The 26,817-nt window shown below is 39.2% G+C and overlaps 1 protein-coding gene across 2 annotated transcripts; it reads left to right on the forward strand.

Moving 5' to 3' along the window:
* Positions 1-204: 204 nt before the first annotated feature.
* Positions 205-25,479, forward strand: LOC129749008 (protein pangolin, isoforms A/H/I/S-like). 2 transcript variants are annotated; one of them, XR_008737896.1, is made up of 4 exons: positions 205-1,371; positions 9,294-11,644; positions 24,678-24,989; positions 25,096-25,479. XR_008737896.1 is itself a non-coding variant. In XM_055743831.1 (3 exons), the coding sequence occupies exons 2-3, from the start codon at positions 10,410-10,412 to the stop codon at positions 24,772-24,774; spliced, it is 1,332 nt and encodes a 443-aa protein (XP_055599806.1). In that variant the 5' UTR covers positions 205-1,371; positions 9,294-10,409; the 3' UTR covers positions 24,775-25,479. The 2 variants fall into 2 exon arrangements, 1 of the variants encoding a protein (XP_055599806.1); XM_055743831.1 differs by having other exon boundaries at positions 24,678-25,479.
* Positions 25,480-26,817: the final 1,338 nt, after the last annotated feature.

Below are 26,817 nucleotides of genomic sequence, written 5' to 3' on the forward strand. Positions count from 1 at the left end.
GGTGTCCAGACATTTCCAGACAATTCCAGACATTTTTTCAAAATCGTCCAGACTTTTCTGAAAAACAGTTGGCAACCCTGCTGGTGAGTGGTGTTGAGTTCACGTTCACACGCACGCACTCGTCGTCCGTCGTTCATTTTTTCCGTGTCGGGCAGCTCAAATCGCTCGCAGTTTCTCGGCTGAGGTTCAATCGAGTAGGTACATCCACCGCGCGAAACACTTTTTTCCTGCTACTGCTCTGAAGTATAAAACACTTTCCTAGAACCCACCATCAGCAGCAGCAGCAGCAAACAATAATAAAATTGTACGGTTTTTTGTCGGAGCCGCGAATTTTCGGGTTTTCGCAAAGTGTCGCCGTTTGATGGGTTGTGTAGTTTTTGCTCGTTTGCGGGTGGATTAGCTTTGCTGGCTCTAAACAAACTAAAATGTCGACCGCGAAGCGAAGATAACGCGTGACCTTAATTTTTCTTCTGTGCGAAAAAGGAAGCAAATTTTTCTGCTTTACATGGTTTGTGGGGACTTTTCGCGACGCCTCCTGTCAAACGAGAGTTGATTCGTTCTTTTTTCGCGGAAGAAAATTGCGAGGAAAGCGATAGACAACAGGATCAGGAACAGGTCCAGTGCTGAATAGTTTATGCCCTCCGGGAGGGTGTTGAGGTGGTACGGAAAGAGGTTAGAATGTTGGAGGACGGAAAATAGTTCTCGGAAAAACGCCAGGAAGAGGTTGCGTTTCCCTGTGTTTGCGTATAGCTGTTGCTGTTTTACCGACGCTGCCGTCGTTGCGTGTGCCATCATCATCGTCATTATCATCATCGTTCGAAGGAAGGAATCATTGCATTTGGCTGGTGCGGTGATTGACTAGTAGGTAGCTGACTGACTTGAATGGCTGGCGGCAACAACACACGAAAAAGACGGTGAAATGCGAGAAGGAAGTTATTTATAGAACGCATCTCCGCCAGCCGAGCGCTTCTAAAACTCCAAAGGAACCAGCTCTGAGCAGAAGAAACGCACCGCAGCACCGCGCTGCCAGCCGGCTCTAATCATCATCGTCGTCGACGTCGCCTTCCGTCACCGTCACCGTCCTCGTCGTCATTTGTGGCGGATTACGGACGACGGACGTTTTATCACCTTCCGTTTGGCTACTGGAAACCCGAAAACACATCGCGGGGCCAATCATTACACACAAAGCAAGCACAAAGGAAGCCGACTTGTCGCCGCAAAATAGTAGAAAAAAGCGAGAAAAAAAAAACAACATACAAATACCTGCGACGACGTCGACGTCATGTTAATATCGACACCACAGCCTGCTTGTGCTTGATGATACTATTACAACAGGAGGCGGCAAAATAATCGAGCAGCAAACCAAAACAGGTAAGCTAACCTATGTACCTGTATTTGACAGATTTTTATTATGTGTAAAGCACCAAACCGAATAGCGACCGCTTTACTAGCGACACTTTTTACTAGCGAGATTTCTGTCATTTGCAGATTTGTTATCCTTTTTTCAGTCCAGTAGGCGATTTCAATGTAGTACACAAACATTGTTTACGTTATTTACTGTTCATTTTCCTTAGGCCATCATTTACATGCGTCCAGTCTCCTAGGAAACCCGCGATGCGACGTTTAAATTTTCAACAGGCAAAGCTGCTATGATTATTAGCGATCATATATTGGTTTTTATCTGCATGTATAATAATTGATTCTAATGATTCGCGAAATAGTTGTTAAGAGGAGAGAGGTGAAAATTATGCGTGAAGTGAATCGGTAATCACTTCGTTGTGTACGATTTGTTGTACTACCTAGCATACCCCCACATACTTTATTAGCATAATTTTTCTTTTCGGGAATTCTCTTTATCTACAACAACGAGGGTTTCCTTGCCCGCCGCAAAATACCCAATTTCTAATCGCTATGCGCTAGCTTGAGTGAGAACTTAGCGCATATTAGCATTACCTACTATTTTACAATGTTAGCGGCGCGGCTTGAGAGAATAATGCAAAAACGCAACGTGTATTTTCACCTCTTACTTCGTGGTGTACCCGAGAAGGAGAGCGTATCAAAATTGTATAACGGAATGAATCATCCAACCGGATGGAAGTCCCCGAAAAAAGAAAACTCAAAATTGTATTGCATAAAAAATTTGAAAAAAATATGATTTCAAGGGGATTCTGAAGAGCAAATTTCAAAGCGTGAAATGATCAGAGCCAGAGAGATATGGGTACATAAGCCTGGAGGACTTTCTGGTAACATTATGGGAAATTTTGCTATCGTGCTATTTTTGTCATTATTTCGCTCAAATATAGATGGTACACAATGCCAAATTTGGGTTCTTAATCGTTAAATACGGATTGAAATAGTTATGCCATGTAAAAAGTTCCCTCGTTTAGAGAACGTTTCAGAAAAAGTTTTGAGAGCACAAGGATGTCACTTTATGCTATTCAATATAGCCAAAACTTACCATGATTCTGCTTTCTGGGATTATGTAAATATTTCTGTTTTGTTTCCATGCATCGTTTTCGAGCCTAAATTGCAGGAATTTTCGTTAGTGTGGCAAAAACATCCTATCAAATTTTTATCGCAAAATAATACCTAATTTTGCTATCATACCTTCAATGCCAAAATTTGTGTTTCTATTTTCATATAAGGATACCTCGATTATGCCAAGAGTAGGTTTCCTACATGATGTCATATTTAACCAACGTTTCAAAACGAGATTTGCGGGCATAATTATACCACTTTTAGGTATAATTCACAGCCAAAATTTGGCATCATTGTGGTTATAAAACCGTGAAAACGGTAAAGTGTATCTAAGCTTAATAATAAAAATAATCATAAAACCAAAAGTTGGCATAGCTGGTGTTTTTGTGTAATACGTTAAAATTAATGACACCTTTAAGAAGCCTTGTTTTGTTATCAATTACAATTATACACCAAAATATGGTATCAGTTTGGTGTTAGTACCTCATTTTAGTCTCTTCTTCTTCTTCTTTTACCAACATAGCCAAAACGTGTAAGCATCCTGGAAAATGAAAAGACTAGCGTCCTTCATTTTTCTTTTCAACGTTATCTCTGTTACATAACAGCCAGGCCAACTATGTGATAATTACCGCAAAAGATTCTAGAGCTAGGGGAGGAATAAAGCTTGGAGTTCCCTACCAAACGCTTCATATGGATTACTTAAATACCTACAGCATAATTTGAAAATAGCTACACTAATCTAATGACAATGTGTATTAGGAAAATAACGTTTAATATAATGGAAAAGGTTTGATCTTACCAAATACGTCTCGGAAGTTTTCGACTAGTCCGGAGCAGCTGACTTTAAAATTCCTTCTGAACTCTCCCAACCAGGATTCAGCATGCCGAAACAAAATACGAACCACTACGGGAACAACCACCAGCCACTTAATCTATCATTTTCCACTGTTTAGTATTAAAATTTCTTGTTTTATTGTAATTGATTTGAAAAAATTAAAAACGAAAACAAAAACGCGTGCGATGCCCAAAAGTCATGGCTTACTCCTCTATTAGTACCTCATTTTAGTCTCTATTTACTATCATACAACAAATTTTAGGCACCTAAATGATGCCTAGTTTTTCCATTAAGGAAAAGTCAAAACCAAATGATGGTTTTGTTTTTGTCATTAATGACTTAATTCGTTGTCTGTTTTCAGTTAATTGCTGCTTCATGCTATCATTTTGATCTGATTTTCTCATCTATAAAAGTAAATGACACCTTAATGATTCCTTATTCAGCAATCGTTATAAAATCAATCGTGCTATCATTTTGTTATTGATTCCTTTGCCTTCGAAATTCACCAAATTGATGCTTTCATGAAACCTAATTTGGTATAGGAAAAATAATAACACATATTTATGCTATGACTTTTGATTAATAGCACATTTTGGCTGCTGTTTGCTACCGATTCGGACATCAAAGCCTGCTAGGGATTGTGTACACCTCAATGATTCTAAATTTTTGCCTTGCTGGGAAAGCGATACCTAATTTTTATGTTATTTTGACCTTTCTGTAGTACATACCAGTCAGTAAAACTTCAGAAAACTCTTCATAAAATGTAGATGTTCGATATCATTTACAATCAAATTTCTTTAAACAAAAAAGTGGTTCCGGCGACGCACGTACTAGGAGCGTCTCTATCACAGACATCTCTTTGATTGTACGATTCTTTTTATAAGTACAGGGCGGCAAACTTCTATCTTTTCTTCGAGTCCAGAATTTGAATTATTCATCTTTGCCTCGATTCTTCTCCAAACTGCCGATGATTTCTGATCCAGCCAAATTTATGTCCTCTCTAGCTTGCAATTCGAAATCAACAATTAAAGATGACGGTGTTGTTGAATGAGTGGATTTCGACATTTTTCCACTTTCTTGATGTCCGTAGCTATACAAAAACTTTTCTGGAAGGGATCGGGAATAACAACCAACACAACAATATGGTACGCTGAAAAGTGACAAAAGTAATTTCTTTGTGTTTCTGGCAGTGTTCCGAAAATCACTCATTTTCAATGAATATTCCTGATTGCACTTCGCAACTGAACGTATAGCGATCGGGTTTTGTTATTGATTGCTACTGGACTTATCCGATCATCGATCGTTCTATTAATCGCTAAAATACAGGTCACCTCGCACGATGTTTGCTGTCAAAACAGTGCAGCACTATCATCAAATTGGAATCTCACCATTGAGCGATGCATACGGCGAATCATGTTGGGCTAGGATCAGGAGTGAATGGTTCAGGCAGTGAGCGAGTGATACATGTAACCGATAATTAGCAAATGTTGTTTGATTTTAAACATAGCCAATTAATAAATTTATTTGATTTTACAGCTTTTTTTACTACAGTAAGAATAAAATCAAACTGTAGTTGTGTTTGTGAAGAAAAGATGGTCACTTCCGCCGTCTTTTCAATTTCTAATCAGCCAGGCGGATACTGAGTGAGTGACATTCAGAATGGATCAGTTGGTATCTCACTCATCCCCGATATGCGATGTTTGCAAACCCGATGATTCTGATTGATGGGACTCGGTTGGCATTGCTGAGTAGAGCGCTGATCGAGATTGCATACCAGTCGAATGTATCCAACAAGAAACGCATCCTGAGTGTTTATTTTGATTGATTTTCGGAACATTGGTTTCAGGGCTCACGCACGCGCAAATTTTCAATTGAACGAGCTTTAAAGTTCACTTTTGAAAGCTTTACATGAGTATTTTTTCAGATTTAGGTAAATTTTGGAATTTATTCACTGAAAAAACCTAAAACACTTGCAGGCTACTTTTATCTATACATCCCTTCAGAAATTATGATTGTCTGAAGTGTAAATATATACATATGATTAAGAAGTAGCCTGTACATAATTCGGGATGCCGGGTCACCTTATGCTATTCAAACAAATAATCCCACCATATGGTCAAAACGAAAATATTAGTCTTTAACATACAAATTTAAATAGTAGGTATTTTTATACAAAAGGTTGATTAAAGATGTAACTTTAAGGAATTACTTAAATCACAAAAATATGTACATTGTAAAACAATCAGAGGAAATAAACATAAATTAAACAACATCACTTTATGCCGCTCAAGGGAAAACCCGCCGGCATACTTTTGCCGGTAATGCTGGTGGTTCCGTGTGGTTCGACAACTCCAGTCAAACCGCTTCATTGACCACCACAACACTACGGAGACCTCCGAGGCCGGAGACTCAGTCGCGCTGCTTCCTGCCCTCATCTTCAGTCGTCCCGGCCCTGAGTTCGATTGTGGTGATGAGGCCAGATTGCCCTTACAGGCAAGTATTCATCGAACTGGAGATCGATTCCTGCGCCTGTTGTATTCCTGCCTTTCGACAGATTTATCGAGTTTCTACCACACCTGGGAGGTACTGTCCCATCGGCAATGGCTCCGACCCTGGAACGCAACGAACTAGGCGCGCAGTTTCCTGCCAGTGTCAACAGTCGTCCCGGCCCTGAGATCGATCGTGGCAATGAGGTTATTCAGCCTGCATGCTCAGACAAGTACTCTACATCATCTGGAACATTATTTTTGAGTGATAAATTTCCGCCCAACAGAACATCATTAGTTATTCATCAACAAGCTGCCCTTGCTAGTACTCCAGCTGTTCTGACTTGTACTGGGTTCTCATCACCGGGATGCAACGTACGGAGACTCCTGTGCCTTCCGACTCAGTCGAGCTGATTCTTGCCAGCGTCATCAGTCGTCCCGGCCCTGAGTTCGTCTGTGGCGTAGGGGTTCTTCAGCCTGTTTTACCAGGCAATGTCGATTTCGATGTCATTTCTCGCGTACTGGCACCATAGACTGGGTATCCCATAAGGGAACATCCATAAATGACGTAGCATTTTTTTTACGAGTTTTTATACCCCCCTCCCCCCTCGTAGCATTTCGTCACAAAGTCATAGACCCCCCCTAGATAATAACGTAGCTTTAATAACCCCCCCCCACCCAATTTTTAAAAATCAGTTTTAAAATTTTACTTTTATTATCAGCATTTTGCAAGAATAATACAAAAAATAACAAAAAAAGGAAAGAAGTTATAAATGGAAGTTTAAAAAAGCATATCAATCAGTCAAAAAAATCAAGCTACCTCTCAACAAACAGGATAGCTAGTAAGTATTCAATCAGTTGCGTCGGTCCAAATTATCTCCATTCGGGATTCCAATGAAATCGTTGGGCAGCTTTCCTACATCGTCTGTTCGGCTGGAATAATTGCATCTGCGATGTCAGCTCCCTTCACCCACTCTCTATCGTCCTCCGGAGTGATGACCAGCACTTCGTGTCCTCTTTTGCCTACAATTCGCTTTGGACGAATCTTTCTATCCGAGGCTGGGGCCTTATGAATTTTGCTATGCTCCTTTTGGAGAACATTTGAAGAAAAATATAAATTGCATTTCTTGCATGTACGCTACTTGATACGCTTGAAAACAGTCGGGCAGTACGAGCCAAAAGCTACATGCTCAGACTAGATTGAATTAGGCATAATTTTGCTCAATTTTGATTTTTTTTCGATATTTAATTAAAGCTACGTAGCTTTACTTGAACCCCTACTCCCCCTCTCGTCACACATCGTCACACAAAGTCAAACTCCCCCCCTCCCCCTCAAATGCTACGTCATTTATGGATGTTCCCTAAGCAAACTCTAATGCTGCAGCTGAAACCAGCATGGATGTATGCCTCGACGCTCAACTACAACGAACTTACTGACCTTGACCTCGTTTGTGCATGAAAGATTTGCAAAGAAATCTTAAACTGATGCCATCTATACCGATTTGTCTGCCGCATTCGACAAGGTGAACCATGAGTCATCGGAAAGCTCGAACGTTTAGGTTTTGTGGATCTCTTATTGGCTGGTTCCTCAGTTACTTAACCGGACTTAACTCCATCAGGCGTGTCTCAGGGAAGTCATCTAGGGCCAATAGCATTCCTGGTCTATTTTAATGACTTGCTGCAATATCGCGATGGACCAAAATTAGCGAATGCCGACGACTTAAAACTGTTCTATTCTATCAGTGGCCCCGAAGATGTGAACTTCCTGCAGAATCAGTTTAAACCTTGAAACCGTAGTAAATGCGCAGTAATATAATTTTCGGCGCAAACGACGCCCGTTCTCAGCCTCGGAAACGATGAAATCTCTCGAGATGAACACGTGAAAGATCTTGGTGTGATTCTTGACGTGCGGCTGGATTTTAAGACTCATGCCAACTGTATCGTTAACAAGGCCTCCAGCAGCCTGGGACTTCTTCATGGCGGAGGACATCTACTACCTGTAGAGTCTCTACTGTAGCTTGGTTCGATCGATCCTTGAATATGCTTCGGCTGCTTGGTGCCAATATTATCAAAACGGTTCTGATCGCGACGTTTTTCAAGGTAAGCTCTTCGACACTCAAACTCGCAAGACCCTTTTCGACTTCCCAGCTGCGGAAGCCGCTGCCGCCTGATCGACATCGACACACTGCAAGCCCGCAGGACCACAACTCGTGCGTCCTTCGACGCTGATCTGCTTTCGTTAAGAATCGACTCATCCGCACTTTTGGAAGTTCTTCCAGTTAGCGTCCGACCTCGAGGAATCGGGATCTTCAGTTTTTCGTTCCTCTTAGACTTCACAATTACGGGGCCAACACTGCAATGATTGGCCTCATTAAAACTGTCAGGTCAGTCTTAAGTTCAGTGTAGATTTTCATTAGTCTCTTAACTTTAAAGTATCATTTGGATCAATATATGATCTATTGATTTATTAATGAATAAATAAATAATGCAGGTGCACTCCGGACTGGCATCCCAGTGATCTTCCAGTCCGGATAGAGACTCGGATGGTATCTTACACAGGATACACCTGTGGATCGGGTTTTTCTTCGTGAGTTTCACATTTTGCAGGAATCGCAGAGTTCGATGTAACCGGTGTAGCCATTTCTTCAGTACTGGCATCTCCTTCAGCGCTACCTGTAGGTGGATTGGCACGTAGAAAGTTAGAAGAAATTAAAGATGGTGAAAATGAGCTAGTAGAACTTTATTCAGAAGCATTTTCATCACATACCAAATTTTTGATCAGTACGGTCCAACTGCTATGAAGTGCTAGAAAGATAGAAGTTGAATCTACCATCACACATCAGTAGGCCAAGCCAAGCTTGGTTCGCCCCAGAAGCGAAAAACTGCAGCAATTCTTATTTAAAATGACATCACTTTCACCTATAAGGTCGAAAATTTTTGTATGACAATTTAGGAAGGTTGAATCAAAGCAATCAAAAGATTCCATTTAATTCAACCACGGTATAACGTGGTTGATTTAAAACGAATCTTTCGATTGCTTTGATTCAGTTGAATCATTCAACCAAGTTGGCTCACAACACAACAGAGTTAGGAAGGTTCCTATCATTGCGTCGTGGCATCTAGCTAAAATGTCACTTGGAAATCTTGTAAACAGAATATGTTAAGTATCCATCTCTCAAAGTGATATTTTTGTGTATCATTCTGCTGAATATCACCACATTTTTTCGGGATTGATTCTAACTAAACTAAAACATCTAAATTCGGTATAATTTTGTTTTCCCTCCCTTGATCGGACCACGGCGGCGAGTAAGACTACGAAATGCAATTGAAATGTGTATTCAATGATTCGCAATCGTTCGTTGGCTAGTTTGCACAGTTTGCAAGCTGCTTAATTCGCTATGCACACACCATATACCTACATAGTGCTTCGCTGTTCTCTGGCATGTAAGCTTAAACCAACTACAACAATTCTTTTCTTCTTACTTTCATTGCAGGGTGTGGACGAAAAGTATTGCGACAACGCGAGACCCCAAGGACAAGTCGGGGAAACGTTTGAGGGCATGGATTACAACAAACTAGATAAAAAGTAGCAGTTTTCAAGCGTGTACCACGACGGTGAAATAACATCATTTGATCACCAACCAAAACCAAATAGAAGTGGTAGTTGGTCGTTAGTGGGGGTGGGTGGATTTGAATGGATGTCGTCGGTCGGTCGATGGTCGGAGTATGGGGGGATGAGTGATATTACATACGATTTCGTTCCGGAATAAAGTGCAATATTGTAACCAAGTTCTAGTCGCTCTCTGTAGTGTGTATTCGCGTCTTCGTCTTCTAGCAAGTGCAAGCAAGCAGTTGTCGTCAAGTTTCGTGTGACGAGTCTCTGCTTAGTACATCTCACTAAACTAGCACTAGCTAGCGATCTGTATACGCAACAAAAAGTAAAAAAAAAAACGACACGAGCGAGAAAGAGAGAGGGAGAGTCAAACACAGCACAGCACAACACAGGATATACACAAATGTTTATTTAGTTTTAAGAGAAGCAAGAGCAAGTTTTAGTGCAACTCAAAGGAGGCGCTGCAAAAGCGAGTCTCCTCACTTTCGTCGGGGAAAACAGAAGAAAATACGGCCGCGTTGAGTCTTTTTCATTCGTTCGTCGTGGATGTGATGTGCATTGTTGTATTTTATATGCTGCTGCCGATGCTCTTTGCGCGATTCGATTTCGTTCGGTTGTTGTTGTGTGTGGGAGAAGAAAAAATATTTGCCACAGTGCCATAAATAATAGGGAGAGTTACAGAATTTTTATTACAATTCTTCTCCTTGAAGAAGGCGGAAGGAGTTTGTGGGAACGTCGGCGAAGAAAGCGAGCAAGCAAGTTATGTGTCACAAAGAAAGTGCATATTGCCGAGTGAGAATGTAATCGCTAGGAAGAGCACAGGCAAATTTTTCCCCGAGTCTGCTTCTAGTTGGGTGTGCAAGGATTTCTGCATCTTGCCCCGTAAATGTATCATTATTATCAACATTGTGGCACTTCGATTTATGTATTATAGTGGTGCTAGTCAAAGTTTTTCGCCCGGTTCTGTGCAGTTGTTGATGGCCGAAGCATCATCATCATGCCCAACACTAACGAAAATTCACATTCCGGCTCGACCAGCGACGATCTGGGCAGCACGGATGAGGTGAAAGTGTTCAAGGATGAAGGCGACCGCGAGGATGAAAAGGCTTCGTCGGAAAATCTGCTCGAAGAAAAGTTCAATTTGATTGATTTGACAGAGAGTGCCGAAAATCTTGTTAAAAACTCCCGCCAGAATCTAAGCCCCCCGTACGCAGGGGGAGGTGGAAGCGGAGGGAGCAGTGCGGGAAAACTAAACTCTCCCGACCATTCGCCTGGTTTCTCCAACATGGGATACCTGCCGCCTTATCAGTATTCTAGCGGGACAGCTAGTGCAATACAGGGTACAATGAGCAAGATTGGTCTTTCGCAGTTTTTCTGCAACGAAGACCCGCTACCCAACCCACCTCCTGCTCATTGTGGAATCATCCCCTACCAGCTCGACTCCAAAGCGATCAGCCTCTCGGCGCGGCAGTCGCTTTACCCCTTCTCCACCAGTCAGTATCCTTACCCTATCCTTTCCTCCAACATGCTCCCAGTTCCACCTTCCTGGCACACCCCCTCCATGTACTCCACGGCGCCCAGCTTCCGGAACTCCTACCCATCCTCGCTTCAAATCTACACCACCTTAGCTAGTGATCTGTACTCGCGCTATCAATCTTCTTCGCTGCTAAACGTGCATCCGCACAACGTGCTAAGTCAGGTGAAGCAAGAACTGGGCGCCTCCCAAGAAACTTCACACAACTACAGTGTGCGCCAATCTCATGGACACGGTCCGAGCAGCAGTAAATCGTCGCTCGATCTGCCCCAAGAACTCACTAATCGCTATGGTCGGTCCAGCAGTAACGCTTCCGGCAGCTCCGGTTCCGGTGCCAAAAAGAAATGCTCCTCCGCCTCTGGCAGCAGCTCCGGCAATCCGCAATCCCAGCAAAACAACCGAGTACATATCAAAAAGCCGTTGAATGCATTTATGCTCTACATGAAGGAGATGAGAGCCAAAGTGGTCGCTGAATGTACGCTCAAGGAGTCGGCCGCCATTAACCAGATCCTGGGCCGCAAATGGCACTCGCTTTCACGGGAGGAACAAAGTGTCTACTACGACAAGGCGCGCCAGGAGCGGCAGCTCCACATGGAGATGTACCCCGGCTGGACGGCACGGGATAACTATGGTTACGGCGCCAAGAAGAAGCGGAAAGCGAAGAAGAAAGATACACTCGTGTCGGAATCGGCGAGCAGGTGAGTGTGTCGTCGTTGTGTGTTGTTTTTGTTCCATCCATACCATACTACACATTTTTCGGTGAAAACAAAATGTTCCGCACGTGTGAATTAAAATAACAAGAGCGACAAAAAGGCGTGTGATAACGAGCGGGCGACGGGCTTGTTTGTTTGAAGACCTGTGTGGAGAGATTAACGGCTCATGAAGAGACCTGTTGACTCACATGCATATACCTGTGTTTGGGTTGACAGTTGAGTGTGACTGTTATGAGGTGGAAATTTGATTAAACAAAATTAAAAAAAAAAAAGGATTCTGATTCTGAACTTTGACTTTTCTGTTGAAAATAACCATAACATACAGTGAACAATGTTTTACTTGAGATAAAACGTACTTATAATGAATAACATTCAACGTGGAGATTCCTTTCCTCAAATCGACTTCATGGACTTGGCCGGCGTCGTAATTGGTTCATATTGAAGAAGGAGGTTTACTAAACTGTACAGTGAGATTGTGTAGCTTGATCCCAGCACCTTTCATTTGGTTCATTTTGCAAAGTTGATTATTTCGAACCAATCACGGAGTGCAACCATTATGCCATTCGCCAGGCAGGGCCGTAGGTGAACCGTAGTTGATAGCAAGTTCAAGTTCTTAAACGAACTTATAATGAATCGCCCTGAGGTGGAAAATGACCCAGAGGATAAATGACGCAAAACTAGTTCGATTTTCATATACATCTACTTAAGTGCTAAATTGCTTGAACAAATAGAGTGATTCAAACCTTTTGTGGGGCCAGCCATATTTTGTTGAAAACCGAGTATCGGCAAAATTCATGAAATTTGCCCCCTATTGGCCGTGAGTCGTAATTACGAACCTCGTTAAAATCAGTGTCAAAAACCGTTTAATTGTTGAAAAAACTTATTGCACTTATTAAAGCACGTGTTTTCACGAGTTTGCAAAATTTTAAGAAAATTCTTCCGCTGGAAGTAATTTCGGCCCTTAATTGGTTAACCCGACAGCACTAGAGATTAAAAACTTGAAAACAAAACCGCCGCCCATTTATCATTTTACGCTAGTGATAATCCATTGTTGCGAGACAATTAACGTGGGAAATGTTTTGTATGAATTTTTAGAACCATATAGTGCCTGTTTGATTTGCAAACATGTTTTGGTAATCTGTAATATAAATATTTAACACAAATTTTCTCAGCTACTACATGCACATTCAACCTGACAATATACGATTCATAAATCATTCTATCTGCTTTCATTGTTAAAGTCAGTAATTTCTAATTTGATTTAAACAGCATTAAAATTGATGTTTTTCATTCTAATTAACCTGTTCGGAAATGTTAGAAAGATAAATATGACTTTAATGTGGGTATAAGCCCTCGTTTATCATTGAGATCATATGCTTGTTTGTGCAATAAATAATCTGATGTTCTGATGTCTTATTAAGCTACTCTTTGATTTGTCAGGTGTATTTTTTTTTAAAGCAAAAACGAAGCAGTTGAAATGTTGAACAAAATCATGACTAATTAAACTTGTGATATTTTACGCGCTGCAGGTAAAAATAATTCCTAGTCCTAGGTCTAATTACATTTCAATTCAAAATATTCTAGAAAAGTTTGTTAAGGTTCAAAGATGACATCATATTTTCAAGGGTAATATCAAAGGCATCTGATTTTACCTTTTTCATTCACCTATCAAAAAGGTAAATTTTACCTTTTTTAATTCACCTAGCAAAAAGGTAAATTTTACCTTTTTGGGATTCACTGACCAAAAAGGTACATTCTACCAGTTTCTCATTCATTGGCTAAAAAGGCTCTGCTCTGGTTTGTCTCCAAATAACAAGAAAAAAAGCAAATACGTAAATTTATTCAAGATTTGATTTTAATTCAAGATTGTTTGTTGATTTTTAAATCTATGTTTGAAATAAAGTTCTTCTTTTCGACGATCGTTTTAATTTTTCCTTGAATGTTCCGTTTTGTTGGACACACTTTTGGTTCCTCTCGAACATCAACACTGCCTTCTCCGCGTTTTTCCGCGCAACTAAATCCTTCTAAATTGGTTAGCACAGCGGACGGCAACCTCTTGAGACAGAATAGCCAAAAATTGCAAATTAAGGAAATGTCCAAGTTTCAAAGAGCCGCAATTCATTTTATCCTTACCACAAATAATGGTGATCGCTAAAATACATTGCATAATGATGTTAACTCAGTTTTATAATCCTTTTTCACAACGCCACAGATTTTCGTTTTTTATTGGCAAACGGAAGCGATTTTCTTTCTTCTGAATCAATACATTTTCATAACGGTTACAGCTTAGTAACGTTGAAATTTTGGCGATTTACCATTGTGACCGATAAAATTTATCATTTTAAACTTTGGTGCAATTCTTTCCCAACACCTATTCCCAGATAAAAAATAGTCTTTCGATGTGTTCTGTTGAAATATTAGAATGAAACATTGACAATTTTATATCAAAAAAATGCATACTACAAAATGTAAATTAATATAAAAAAACTATACGAGGGTTTGTCACTATTATTTTTTCATTAAATTCCACAAATAAGCCTTACATTTTTTTTGGTTTTAAACAACCGTTAAAATCCATTGAGGTTCATTTGTTTGTTATGCGCATAAAACTATCATTTTAAGTAGTTAATTATTTTCCGGGCCTTAGAATAAATAAACCGACAAATTTTAATTCATAAATGCTCATTTTACGGATAGAAAAAAAATTAGTCAAAATTTGACAAAATTTAACAATCGGTAGCAAGATGTGGTCTATAAAATGTGGTTATAAAATTTCCTTTAAATTTTTTTCATCACAAGCATTCCTTTTTTAAAAGTTTTATTAACGACACCTTACCATCCTTGTGGCATTCGTGTCTTGTTGAATATTTACAGTAATTTATAACACAAGCATTGCGATTCAGCTCTCTAGTTCTCATTTTGATTTCTGATCAAATTAAAAAAAAGGCTTCAAAAATTATATTTTTCGATTACGAAAATTTAAATTTCAATTCTCAATTCTGTTCAAATTCGTAACCCTTCCAAGTTGTTTCTTCTCCATACTAACGAAATCTTAAAAATAATGTCTAAACCTCTAAGTCTCAAATCTATCATGGATTCAGATTGATCCTTCTGTCAAAGTTTCTATGAATTCTAATCACAAATCCATATTTGTAATTTTTATACAATTAGTGCTTAGGAATTTAATCTGTTTGATTTTTTCAAACAGATATTTTAATTTGTTGAATGAATTCTCAGTTTTCACTTGCGAATTTGTAATGATAGTAGTTTGTTGGAGGTTAACCAATTCTAATGATATAAGATTCGTTGTGTGAACAATTTATTCTAATTTTTCAAAATTTCAAAACAAAAGAATTTCATATATTTCAAACAATCGATAAAATATTCTTAAAATACTTTTAATTCTTGACAGATTTGCTGTATTTCAGTGTAACTTGGATTTTTGGAATCGTCAAGAATAGATTCAACCGATGATGTAGAAATTTACCGGGGTCCAATGAAAGTTTTGATAGCTATCTCGGATCTTTCATAACAATAATAAATCTTACATTATAATAAACATCTAGCTTTGGCTTGTCTTCGCTGAATTTCATTTTTCAACGAACCGATTTTTTAACTCAAATTTTAGTTTTTGACGTTATTTTGATCATCACTTCATAGAGCAAACCAAAACCAAAATTCTGATAAAGACTTAGAAATCAAAATCAATTTTTAGAACAGCCATGACGTTTTAAAAACAATTGCTGAATTAGGAATTAGGTTTAGAATTTTTAAAAAAATGTAAAAGTTGATAGAAGATATACTAAAGTTTATGGAAGAAAATGTTTCTTTCCCAAATAAAGTTTCTCCTTCGAATAAATACCTAAAAATAATCAAATTGAACATGAAATTCTAAAATTAGATCAGCACTCAGCTCCCGGTTTACAGATATATTGTTCAACAAACTTTAAATTTTGTTCACTTGAACTCATGTTCAAAATTAGAACGAAGAACTTGATTTTTTTCAATGATTTGAAAAGAAACATTGAGAGATGGAATTCAATATTTGAAAAATTTAAAAACAAAATGTTTTAAGAAAGAAATTTTAAAGCACAAAACAATTATTATCAGTATTCAAAGCATTATTAAAATCATCATCTGATATTCATATTTGATCAGAACGGTGGTAAAGCAAATTTATTTTTTTAAATATTGAATTCAAGATAAACAAACTCAATTTCATAATCTTAAAAGTGAGGACTTTATTTGACGATTAAAAAATGCTCGGTTTTTATCCGATTAAATAAGAAAATCAAATTCAACGAAAAACTTCCCGTGCCAGCGAAGAAAAATTTCTCCAGGTTTCCAAATGCTATATCAGACTTTTATGAAGAACGTTGACTGATTTCTAAGTCTCAACTTGGTTGCAAACTGACAAGATGCTGTTAATTTGTTCTATAGTAGTTTTTTGGTTTCTTTTTGAATCCTGGGAAATATTATCTGAACTGAAGGAACTTATGTTGCGTCCGTTTTCTTTAGAAAATTTCGAGGTTTTTCAAAATTTTCACACATTGAGCTAAAGAGCCGCAGTTATACATCAAAAAAGCCGCATGCGGCTCGCGAGCCGCAGGTTGCCGACCTATGGGTTAGCACATTCATTCTCTTCTCCGTTTGACTCATCTGGCCAGCTGGGGGATAACATTAATTTGTTCCGGAATGATGTGGAAAACACATCGAAGCTCACTGAGCCAATCTGTCATATAACCAAAGTTTATGTAGAAAGAACCTTTTTTGGATATACCTTTTTTTCTCGGTGAATTTTACCTTTCTTATTCTGCTTAATTCAGGTAAAATTTAGCTTGCTGAGAAGTTAGCTGATATCGCTTTATTGAAGTTAAATCGCATCATGTCAAGTACATTCGTTCGTACATTTTATAATAACATACATTTAAAGAAAATTAAACAATTTCAAAATAAAATTAAAAAAAAAAACATCAATTTGAAGACACAGAAAAAAAGTCGTACTGAAGATCACCCAAAAAAAAAAAAAAAAGAAATAGAAAAAACGTGTTTGAGCTGTAATGGTAAATTTTTGGCCATTTAAGGCCGTATATCGATTCCGTGCCAAAATTGATGAAGGTCGTACAACGAGCGGCCGTATAACGAAGTATGTATAAGTGTATGCTGCATGAAACTCATTGATAAATGCAAAAGAAATTTGTTTCAGAAAATTTAAGTGAACATGTTCGTTTTCAAATTATTTTTAGTAGGTACCTACTTGAATATTTATTTCCAAGTATTTTTACTTTTTGCCGTGACAGAAAACCCTCATCAACATTTTTCAATTTACAATTGCTACAGTTAAATTAAAGGATTTTTTTCTGACGTGTTACTTGGTATTTTAAATTTTTAATCCGGCTTGTTACCGGAATTATAAATTTGTACAGGTCGGACTCGATTTTACGTAGACTCGATTATCCGGTGTCTCGATTATCTGTGATTATCCTTCTATTTTGACTCGATTATCCGTTCAATTTTTTTCATCAATCGTTCTTGGAATAACAGAATTTCTCTTTCATATTTCCACACAATTGTCGCAACTAGAATTGTTTCTCTATAGCCAAACTCAGTGAAACTTCATATTTCTTTGAAGAGATCTGAATTCTATTTAAGACTAAAGCGTTTATCTTTCAAGGGTTGATGGTTGATCGTACTGATGCTAACGCCACGAGCCCACAGAAAGAGTAGTGATTGAGGCTCGATCTCATAACCTGTGGCTAAGAAGACTTGACGCTATGCTCTAGGCCACGGTCAGCGGCTTGCTCGGTGCTATCCTCACTTCATTGAGAAATCGCTGTAGTCGAAAATGGATAATAAGCCTTCATAGGATGAATTAAAATTAAAAATTAAAAACAATCTTTTCAATTTCTTCCACATCAAACGTAAATATGTTCCATAAACTTTTGTTGAATTGATATCAGCCCACACAGAAAAATTTTTTGACTATTACGTGTCACTGAAACTGCAACCTTTAAAATAAATCAGCATGTAATTAACAAAACCTGTAATTTTAAATTATTTTCCTTGAAAGTTAACGAAGATTCATTTATTATTACAGCAAATGTCCTGTAAAAAAGTTGTACACTGAAAATTAAATGTCACGTAATTAGTTTTTCGACATGTAAAATAACGGTAAATGTCCTGCTCCTTTTTGTTACAGGACATTTGCGTAATTTTACAGGAAATAATTTTTGTTGTGCAGGACCAACGGGATACTGTCCTCGTCGTCGAAATTTACCTTTCTGTAAATCAATTTCTCTAATTTCTAAATACACGACGCTGAAACTGCATCGCATGCCTCAGCTATCCAAAACATTGCATCTTTAAAGTTAACAAGCTTATAAGACCCTCGTTTACGGTTGAAAAAAAAAAGCACAATATCCGGTTAGTTAGTTAATTATAACATTTTGGAATTGTCTGTTCACAATCAATTTATGAAGAAATAAATTTATTTTAATTTTGGTGGCGTCTCAAAATTAAGCCAAAATGACCAAAAAAGGCATTTTTGAACAAAGATCGGTTCACACAATGGAATTTCACTACATCAGAAATGAAAATAAAAGAAAAACTGAAAAATCAATGATCAGTGAAAACCGTTGTTTTGAATGATTAATCAGCTTAAATTCATAAAACTAGGCTGATAATTGATTTAATTTGTAAAAATTTCATATTCTTGGGTTTTCATTTCTAATAATATTATTTGAAAAATGAATTTAAAGTTCTAGAGAAGCTGTGCGTAGTGTTACGAAAAGCATAAAGCAAAAATCGGTATTCCTCACACTTGGTCCTCGATATGTTATAATTTCTTTATTTAGTAGGTACTCAAATTGGCACTCTATCAGTCTATTCAAAATAAATTTATCATTTTCGATTAAAAATGAATATAATAGAATAGAAAAGCATTTTTTTTTTAAATCCAAATTCTATAATTCTCAGAAAATTCAAGTTATAGAATGACAGTTTAAAAACTTTCCAGAAACTTTTCAAATAACGTAGCTTTGGTCTGTAAAACCAAAGGCTTTCATTGTTTAAACGTGTGCTCTTAATCCATCTGAAATCATACGACTTCAATCAAATGGGTTGTTTGTTTCAAAACACTCATTTTTTAGGGAAGACCACACAAAACATAAATAATCTTAATTAAAAAAAAGCATCTGATAGCAGACATTTGAACGATTTCATTTCAGGAAAAGTTAGAAAATGTCATGTTTCTAGCTTCAATCGTTCCTGAGACATCGCAGGTGCAATTCGGGTCATATAGAAACCTAACCGCAAAGAAAGTCTAAAAATGTCTAAAAATTCTTCAGGACGATCCTGAAAGCTTCGTATCAGCTCCTATCGGTAATTAGATTTCATCATTTGATGTATTTATTTATTATTTTTATTTTCATAGTATTCCGTCTCACGACATAACGACAGAACTTGATGAATTCTTGATGAAATAATTCTTAAACTTCACTCGGTCTATGGCAACCGTTCTCCAATTTCTCGGACATCCCACATTCGTCAGATCACGCTTCACTCGATCTAACTACCTCGCTCGTTGCGCCCCTGCTCGTCTCGTTCCTACCGGATTCGCAGCGAACAACTGTTTTGCAGGACAGTCGTCCGGCATTCTCGCAACATGTCCTGCCCAGCGTATCCGGTCAGCCTTCACCACCTTCTGGGTACTGGGTTCGCCGTAGAGTCGCGCGAGCTTGTGGTTCATCCTTCGCCTCCACAATCCGTTCTCCTGCACGCCGCCAAAGATGATTCTTAACAATCGTCGCTCGAATACTCCGAGTGTACGCAGGTCCTCCTCGAGTAATATCCATTTCTCGTGCCCGTGGAGAACAACCGGTTTTATGAGCGTCATATATAGGTTACACTTCGTGCGAGGGCTAAATCTTCTCGACCGCAGATGCTTGTGGAGTACAAAGAAGGCACGACTTCCGCTGATACCAGTGAGCCGAGATACCCAGACAACTAGAAGTCGTATTTTATTTTACAGATTACATCGTATTTATACTCATTTTCGTATATCTGCACCTACAATGTGCGGTCCATGCATATTCTTTATTGATTTAAATGCATTGCATGATTTTATTACCACAAGAAGAGAGACTCGTATTTATGTACATATGAACTCGATCTTTGTGCACGACAATTCGCAAAAATCCGTGAAACGACCGATATACGGTGATCAGCCGTGACTGAGAGATTTTGTCGTGCTATGCATAAAATAATTGATTGTATTGTATTGTATTGTATTGTATTGATTCGTAATAATGTGCATGCAATCGTATACCTATGCAAATTAATTCGCATGTCTGATTTTCGTTAAACGTATTTGCTGGCAATCATAAAAGAATACAAATAAGTTCAATAAAATCGTTTATGATACTGGGACATTAAGGATTGGAATCGTATTAAAGGAGGCTTCAAAATGTTGGTCTATTTTTAGATAATGGATGACGTGTTCTGTGGCTTGTGATATAGCTCAGTTGGCAAGTCTGTTGTCTCCTATGCCGATGTCCGTGAGTTCGAGCCCAAGAGTAAATATCGAACACAGTTGTACCGGATAAGTTTTTCAATAACGATCCGTCAATTGTAACGTTGATAAAGTCGCGAATGCCATAAAGATGGTAAAACGACTATAATCGAAACAAAAAAAAAGATGACGTGTTCTAAGTTTAAAAAGATTTTAGTTATAGAAATATACGATTTGCTTTTGGTTTAATGCCTTTGAAGCAAATCCCCTTGAATTTATATATTCCAGATAGCGTCGAGGAACCATCATGAGCTGCAGATCGTATGGTCAGGGGATCAAGTCCAGGTACTATAAATGCCACTGGTTGCGACAGAATACCTATTTCATTTATTAAGATGCTCTGCCCGTTCATACTCAGCATACTGCATCACATTTTCAACAACATAATTGAGGCCAATACTTTTCCAGCGTTATGGAAAAAAGCTATTGTCACACTAATTGCCAAGGTTCCCAACCCAACACAGCCAAAAGATTTTAGACCAATAAGCGTCCTACCTGCCGTTTCAAAGGTGTTAGAAAAGATTATGATGTCACAAATCACGCAACATCTGTGCAACAACGAACACTCCTTGCTTGCTTCCTGTCAATCAGGCTACCGTAAGAACTACAGTACCACCACGGCCCTATGTAAAGTTACTCACGACATATATAGCAAGTTCGATGATAACAATTGCAAAGTGATGGTTCTAGTGGACTTTTCGCTAGCATTTAACTGTGTAGACCATCATAAACTAGAGCAGAAGCTGATGAACGAATTTCTTTTCTCACAACCTGCCTGTGACCTCATCCAGTCTTTTCTTGGCCAACGAAGTCAGGTGGTACACTGCAATGGTAGTTTGTCCACCGAATGCCAACTTAACGATGGTACTCCACAAGGGTCATATCTAAGCGCTCTCCTGTTCAGTCTCTACATCAACAGTCTGCCCTCGTCTTTGAAATGCCACTACCAACTGTATGCAGATGATCTTCAAATCTACATTTCCAGTCCAGTAAATGAAATAGATAGACTTGTAAATACTATTAACGAAGACCTACAATCAATTAAGGTATGGGCAAATACGAACAAGTTGTATCCCAACCCGAAAAAAAACCCAAGCAATCATCTTCTGCAAAACCGGACAAATAAGCCCAAACAGTTCCATCCTATTCTGTGGGGAAACTATCCCCCTATCTAGCAAGGTAGTGAACCTAGGTTTAACAATGGACTGCAATTTGAACTGGGCACCTCACGTAAACCAAAATGCCATGAAAGTGTTCAACACGCTTTGCACCTGTCGACGTTTTGCACCGGTCCTACCTCAACCTACCAAACTGAAATTGGTACAATCTGTAATTGTACCGTCATTCACCTACTGCGATGTTGTCTTCTATCCCGGACTATCTGGAGCTCTACGAGAGCAACTTCATCGATGCTTCAAATCTTCAGTGAGATTTGTTTTCAATCTAAGAAGACGAGAAACAACAGTTAACGTACGCAAAACGATCTTAGGACATGACTTATTGTATAACTTTGAAATCAGGATCCTAGATTTCATGTGGCAAGGATACCAAGGCCTATTACCCGACTATCTCCAACAACATCTGCAAAGAAGGCAGCTAGAGGGGTCCCGAAGCTTCATAATCCTCAGGCACACCACGTCGAGCGGGAAAAGTATCATGGTGCACGGTGCGTCATGCTGGAACAGCATCCCATTAGAAACAAAACTTAAACCTACCAGGACCAGTTCTAAGAGAACTGTTAAAAGTTATTATTCCAGTCTAAATGTGTTGTGTTTACGTTGATTCTCCTGTGTAATACTTTCCCTGTACTCTCCTTAACCTTATGTATTACCAAAAAAGGCTATCGTTACTCAATAAAATTACAATTACAATTACTACAATAACTTGAACGTTGAAATTGAATTGTAGGATATAAACTTGAATTTGTTTAATTTTTTATTTTATGAAATTTGAATTTGACAGCAAAAAACGCATTTCTTTGAAATAATCTTTTTTTTTATTCAACTGATGGAAAATGAGATCCCTGCACTCAAGTCGCAGAAGACGACCAAATAAGTCGTCAAACTTTCCATATTGTTACGAAAAATGTAGTATATAAAAATATTCCCAATCGCATATTGAGCAAAGACCTTGAAGATTACAACCGCAATCATCTATATGATGATGTAAATTGTCATAGTATATTCCAAAAACAAACATGGTAGTCGTAAATGATTCGCATGACAAATCTTGCAAATTGTAATTCAATACAATCCAAATCAAGAATATGTATGCTAATGTATCTATATGGCCTTTAAAATGATACGTATATACTGGTTTTGCTGCATTATATACGATATGTTTACTCATATATTTGCACGTTTATTTGTGTTGCAAATTCGATATACCCACCAAATGGTTGTCTGGGTAGACAAAGTCTTCGACTATCTTCAGCTCGTTCCCGTCGATCGTGACCTTGTTATTACTGGACAAGCGGGTTCGGTCGGTTTCGGATCCGCAGGCCAGCATGTACTTCGTCTTGGACGTATTAATCATCAACCCAATCCTTCCTGCTTCGCATTTCAGTTTGCGGTTGATCTCCTCCTCCTCTGCCACGTTGAACATCATGCAGGATAGACCATCGCCTTGTCGAAGCAACCTGCGCGATTTGAATGAACTCGACAATTCACCTAAAATCCGCACACAGCACTGCGTTTCATCCATCGTTCGCATTGATCAGTCTGGTCAGCTTCCAGGAAAAGCAGTTCCCGTCCATGATTTTACATAGCTCGTCACGGTCGATCGTGTCGTATACGGCTTTGAAGTCGATGAATAGATGATGCGTAGGGACTTCGTGTTCAAGGCATTTTTGGAGGATTTGCCGTAATGAAGCCATGAAGCCGGCCTGGTGACTTCCCACGAATCTGTTTGCTTGTGGAGCTAGGCGGCGGAGTTGGATTCATTTGTCGCCCTTCTTGTAGATGGGTCATATTACCCTGTCCTTACACTCCTCCGGTAGCTGTCCTGTGTCCCAGATCCGGACCATCAACCTGTGTAGGCAATCGGCCAATTTGACCGGGCCCATTTCCCAGCCGATTTGTTGCTATTCAGGTAGTTCAGGTAGTGGCTCTTCTACGTCGTTGGCTACGCCGGCGAATGTACCTTTTCCCCACCGTCTTAATCTCCTTCATGTGCGTCAATCAGGTGTTCATCGAAGTGCTGCTTCCACCTTTTGATCACCTCAAGATTGTTCGTCAGGATGCCCCCGTCCTTATCCCGACACATTTCGACTTGCGCCACGAAGCCTTTGCGGGATGCTTTGAGTTTCTGATAGAACTTTTGTGTTTCTTGGGAACGATGCTTCAGCTCCTCGAGCTCCTCCTGTACTCGGCACTTTTTTCCTGAAAAATTCGGACGGAAGAGGCACCCGCTGTCGGTGATTTTTACACGTGCCGACGGGTACCTCTTTGCATTACTGCCGCCCGAGCGGCATTCTTTTCGTCCATCACTCTCCTACACTCCTCGTCGAATCAGTCGTTCCGTCGAGTTCGTTCCACATGCCCGATGACGTTCTCCGCAGCACTGTTGATGGCTGTCTTGATGGTATCCCAACAGTCCTCGAGAGAGGCTTCGTCAAGCTCGCTAGTTTGGCGCGACCTCAGGTTGCTCAAGTCGTGCGATAACTAACCGAGGCGGATGTCGGTTTCGTATGTTGTTCACTACGGAGAGTTTTGAGCGCATCTTCCCCATCACCAGATAATGGTCTGACTCGATGTTGGCGTCTCGACAGGATCTGACGTCGGTGATGTCCGAGAAATGCAGGCTGTCTACGTACATACATTCGTTTAGAGGCGGCGAAATCTATTAGTCAGAGGCCGTTTTCGTTGGTCAGCTGGTGCGCACTGAACTTTACAATTGTCGGTTCGAATTCCTCTTCCTGGCCGACCTGAGCATTAAAATCCCCGATGACAATCTTACTATCACGTTTTGGGCAGCTGCGCGTAGAATTCGTCTTTGTCATCATCGGTACTTCCGAGGTGAGGGCTGTGTACATTGATGATGCTGATGTTGAAGATGCGGCCCTTGATCCTCAATCGGCACATTGGTGGGTTGATCGGCCTTAGACCACTAGGTTGGGTGTATGGAGTCTCGAGTTGTACATTCACCAGCAATATAATATGGCCAAATGATACGTTAGAAACGTAGAAAAATATAACTGTAACATTTATGATTTTTACTTTATCGTAATGAAGAAGTTATGGGGCAAAGAAAAAAAAATGATCCAAAGGTATCCCAGTCTCCCCTACCTAATATAAAAATTTAATACAGATTCGATTCGTCTAATAGCTATTTTGATATACTGATTTGTTATACTTTCTTAAAACTCGTGTAACAAATTTTTGACGGTCGCCATTCAATAAGAAGTATCGTTGGTTTCGATGATTGATAACATAAGTTTTCTCCTTGCAGGCGGAAGAAAATCTGTATACGAAACGAAGAATCGGACACCTTTGACGGAACCCGGATGTCGGACGAGTACATCGGCAGCTACGGGACGGTCGTGTAATACCACCAGCAACAAGAACAACAGCACCAGCAGGATGACTACTACTACTGGTGGCGCCATTTGTTCGCCCACGCAGCAGCAGCAGCCTACGACGACAAGACTTATTAGCAGCGGCAGCAAGAGTGCATGTGTCTTTAGTTTCGACGCTGCCGGCGGAGGACACTCAGTCATTACACATAAATTACGCTTGCTCTGGACGACGATTACCACGCACTGTAAGTTTTTTTTCATCTTCTGTTTTAATTTCTTCTCCGATGATGTGTATTCATAAAACTGCGCGTATACTATTACCTACTACTTTTCTCGGTTTTAATTAAGTAGAAGCTGAGAGAGGCGAGCTCACGTGGGCGGTCAGGCGTCTCAAAGTGTAGCGCGATCCCTAGGTCGCATGTCTAGGATTAGGAACCGCAAATCTCGAATCGTTACTTTAATTTTAGCTAATTTGTATGTTGCAGTAAAGAATGTGTGGCGGCACACTTGATAAAAAAAAAGTACTGACCAAAACCGGGAGGAGAATGGATAGAAAAAAGCCATGAAAATCGTGTACAATCAACGGGATTTTGCGGGGCGATATTGTTCCGCAACAAGCTTTGATGGGGAAATTTCTGTTGTAAGAAATGATGTTCCTTTTTAAGTCGGTTGAGTTACTTTTAAACAATATTCACAATTCGAGTACTTAATTGTGTCGTCGACCGATTTCGTTTTAGTCCGTACTATAAATATGTATGTAAATGGTAAACGACCGATTGTATTTTTTTTCGTCAAAAATGAGAAAAGTTCTCCCGGAAGCAAATCAATTGGAGGAAAGGCGCACTTTTGATAATTTGAAAAAGTAATAATTAAATTATGAACAAAAAGAAAAAAAAACAGGTAACAGCGATTTTTCTCGGCTGTACGAGGAACCTAGTGACGAAATACTTTGTAGGTAAAAAGGATAACAATCTGTGGTGTTTTTAAAGTAATTTAAAGGTAAACCAAAAATTAAACAAAAAAAAAAAATAACGGCGCAGTGAAACCAAGAATGATAAGAATGAGTATGACAAGTCTTTATATTAAAAATTAAGTCTAGAAATGAAACCAAAAAAAGGTATATATAGAGCTAGGTATGCTAAGTATTAAGAGGGTAACCACTTAACTAAACTGTAAGTAAGTGTTTAGTAGTAATTCAGCAGAGGTTAAAAAAATCAGAAAACAAAACAAATAAACACGAACAGGAGCGAAGCGAAGGGGAACAGCAATAATGGCAGAAACATAATTTTCAAACCGAAATGATGAAATGATTGTTACAATGGGGATGTAAAATTAGCGAGAAGAAAATATGAGGTAAGGTAAGCAACAACAAAAAAAAAACACGAATAAAACAGGGAACGAAACAGGACACTGGCATATTGTTTCGCCGGAATGGCAGTTTTGAATGGCAATTCGTTTCCGGCCAACCAACAACAGTAACAAATTTCGAAAAGGGTGGGGATTCAAATGGGTGGAAAATCCAGACACAGAACCGTTTCGCCTTGGTCGATCCGGAATAAAGGGGAACGGGAAAACTCATTTGACTTATTTTCTCGAGGAAGTCTGTAATCTTCCTCCTTCTAGTTATACCAAAAAAAACGAGCTTATAGGAAAATTATGGTAACGGTACTATGGTACTACTTGAGCGGAAATGAATTGTTATTTTATCACTCTTGAACGAATTAGGCTTAAGGTTAAGGAGATTCTGAATTTCGGCGAGCGTTCGGTAGGAAACACTTGGAGTAGGTACTAGGAGAACCCACGTCAGTGTTAGGTTTTTCCCGGTGATTTCCCCCCGTAAGCGTTATCTTCGGTCGTTACAGCCAGCTCAGAGCAATTCTGTGGGGTGTGTGTTTTCATCCTTTTTCCGTTATGCGGCCATGGGAAATGCTTTGATTGAGATATTTTGATAAAATTAGATCTACTCAATCTACTTATTTAGAGTTACTTCGATCTGAAGACATGAAAATGTTTAAGCTTTGGCTTTGGAGTGATCCAAAAGTTACGCTTTTGGAACTTTTTTATGGCAAACAT

This window comes from Uranotaenia lowii, chromosome 2 (assembly GCF_029784155.1).
Source record: "Uranotaenia lowii strain MFRU-FL chromosome 2, ASM2978415v1, whole genome shotgun sequence".
NCBI classification, from domain to species: Eukaryota; Metazoa; Arthropoda; class Insecta; order Diptera; family Culicidae; genus Uranotaenia; species Uranotaenia lowii.

Excerpts from the sequence above, each read along its gene's own strand:
- LOC129749008 (XM_055743831.1), top strand. The coding sequence starts at position 10,410 with ATGCCCAACACTAACGAAAATTCACATTCCGGCTCGACCAGCGACGAT. Across the intron at positions 11,645-24,677 it reads GTGTCGGAATCGGCGAGCAG|GCGGAAGAAAATCTGTATAC; the intron begins GTGAGTGTGTCG and ends TTCTCCTTGCAG.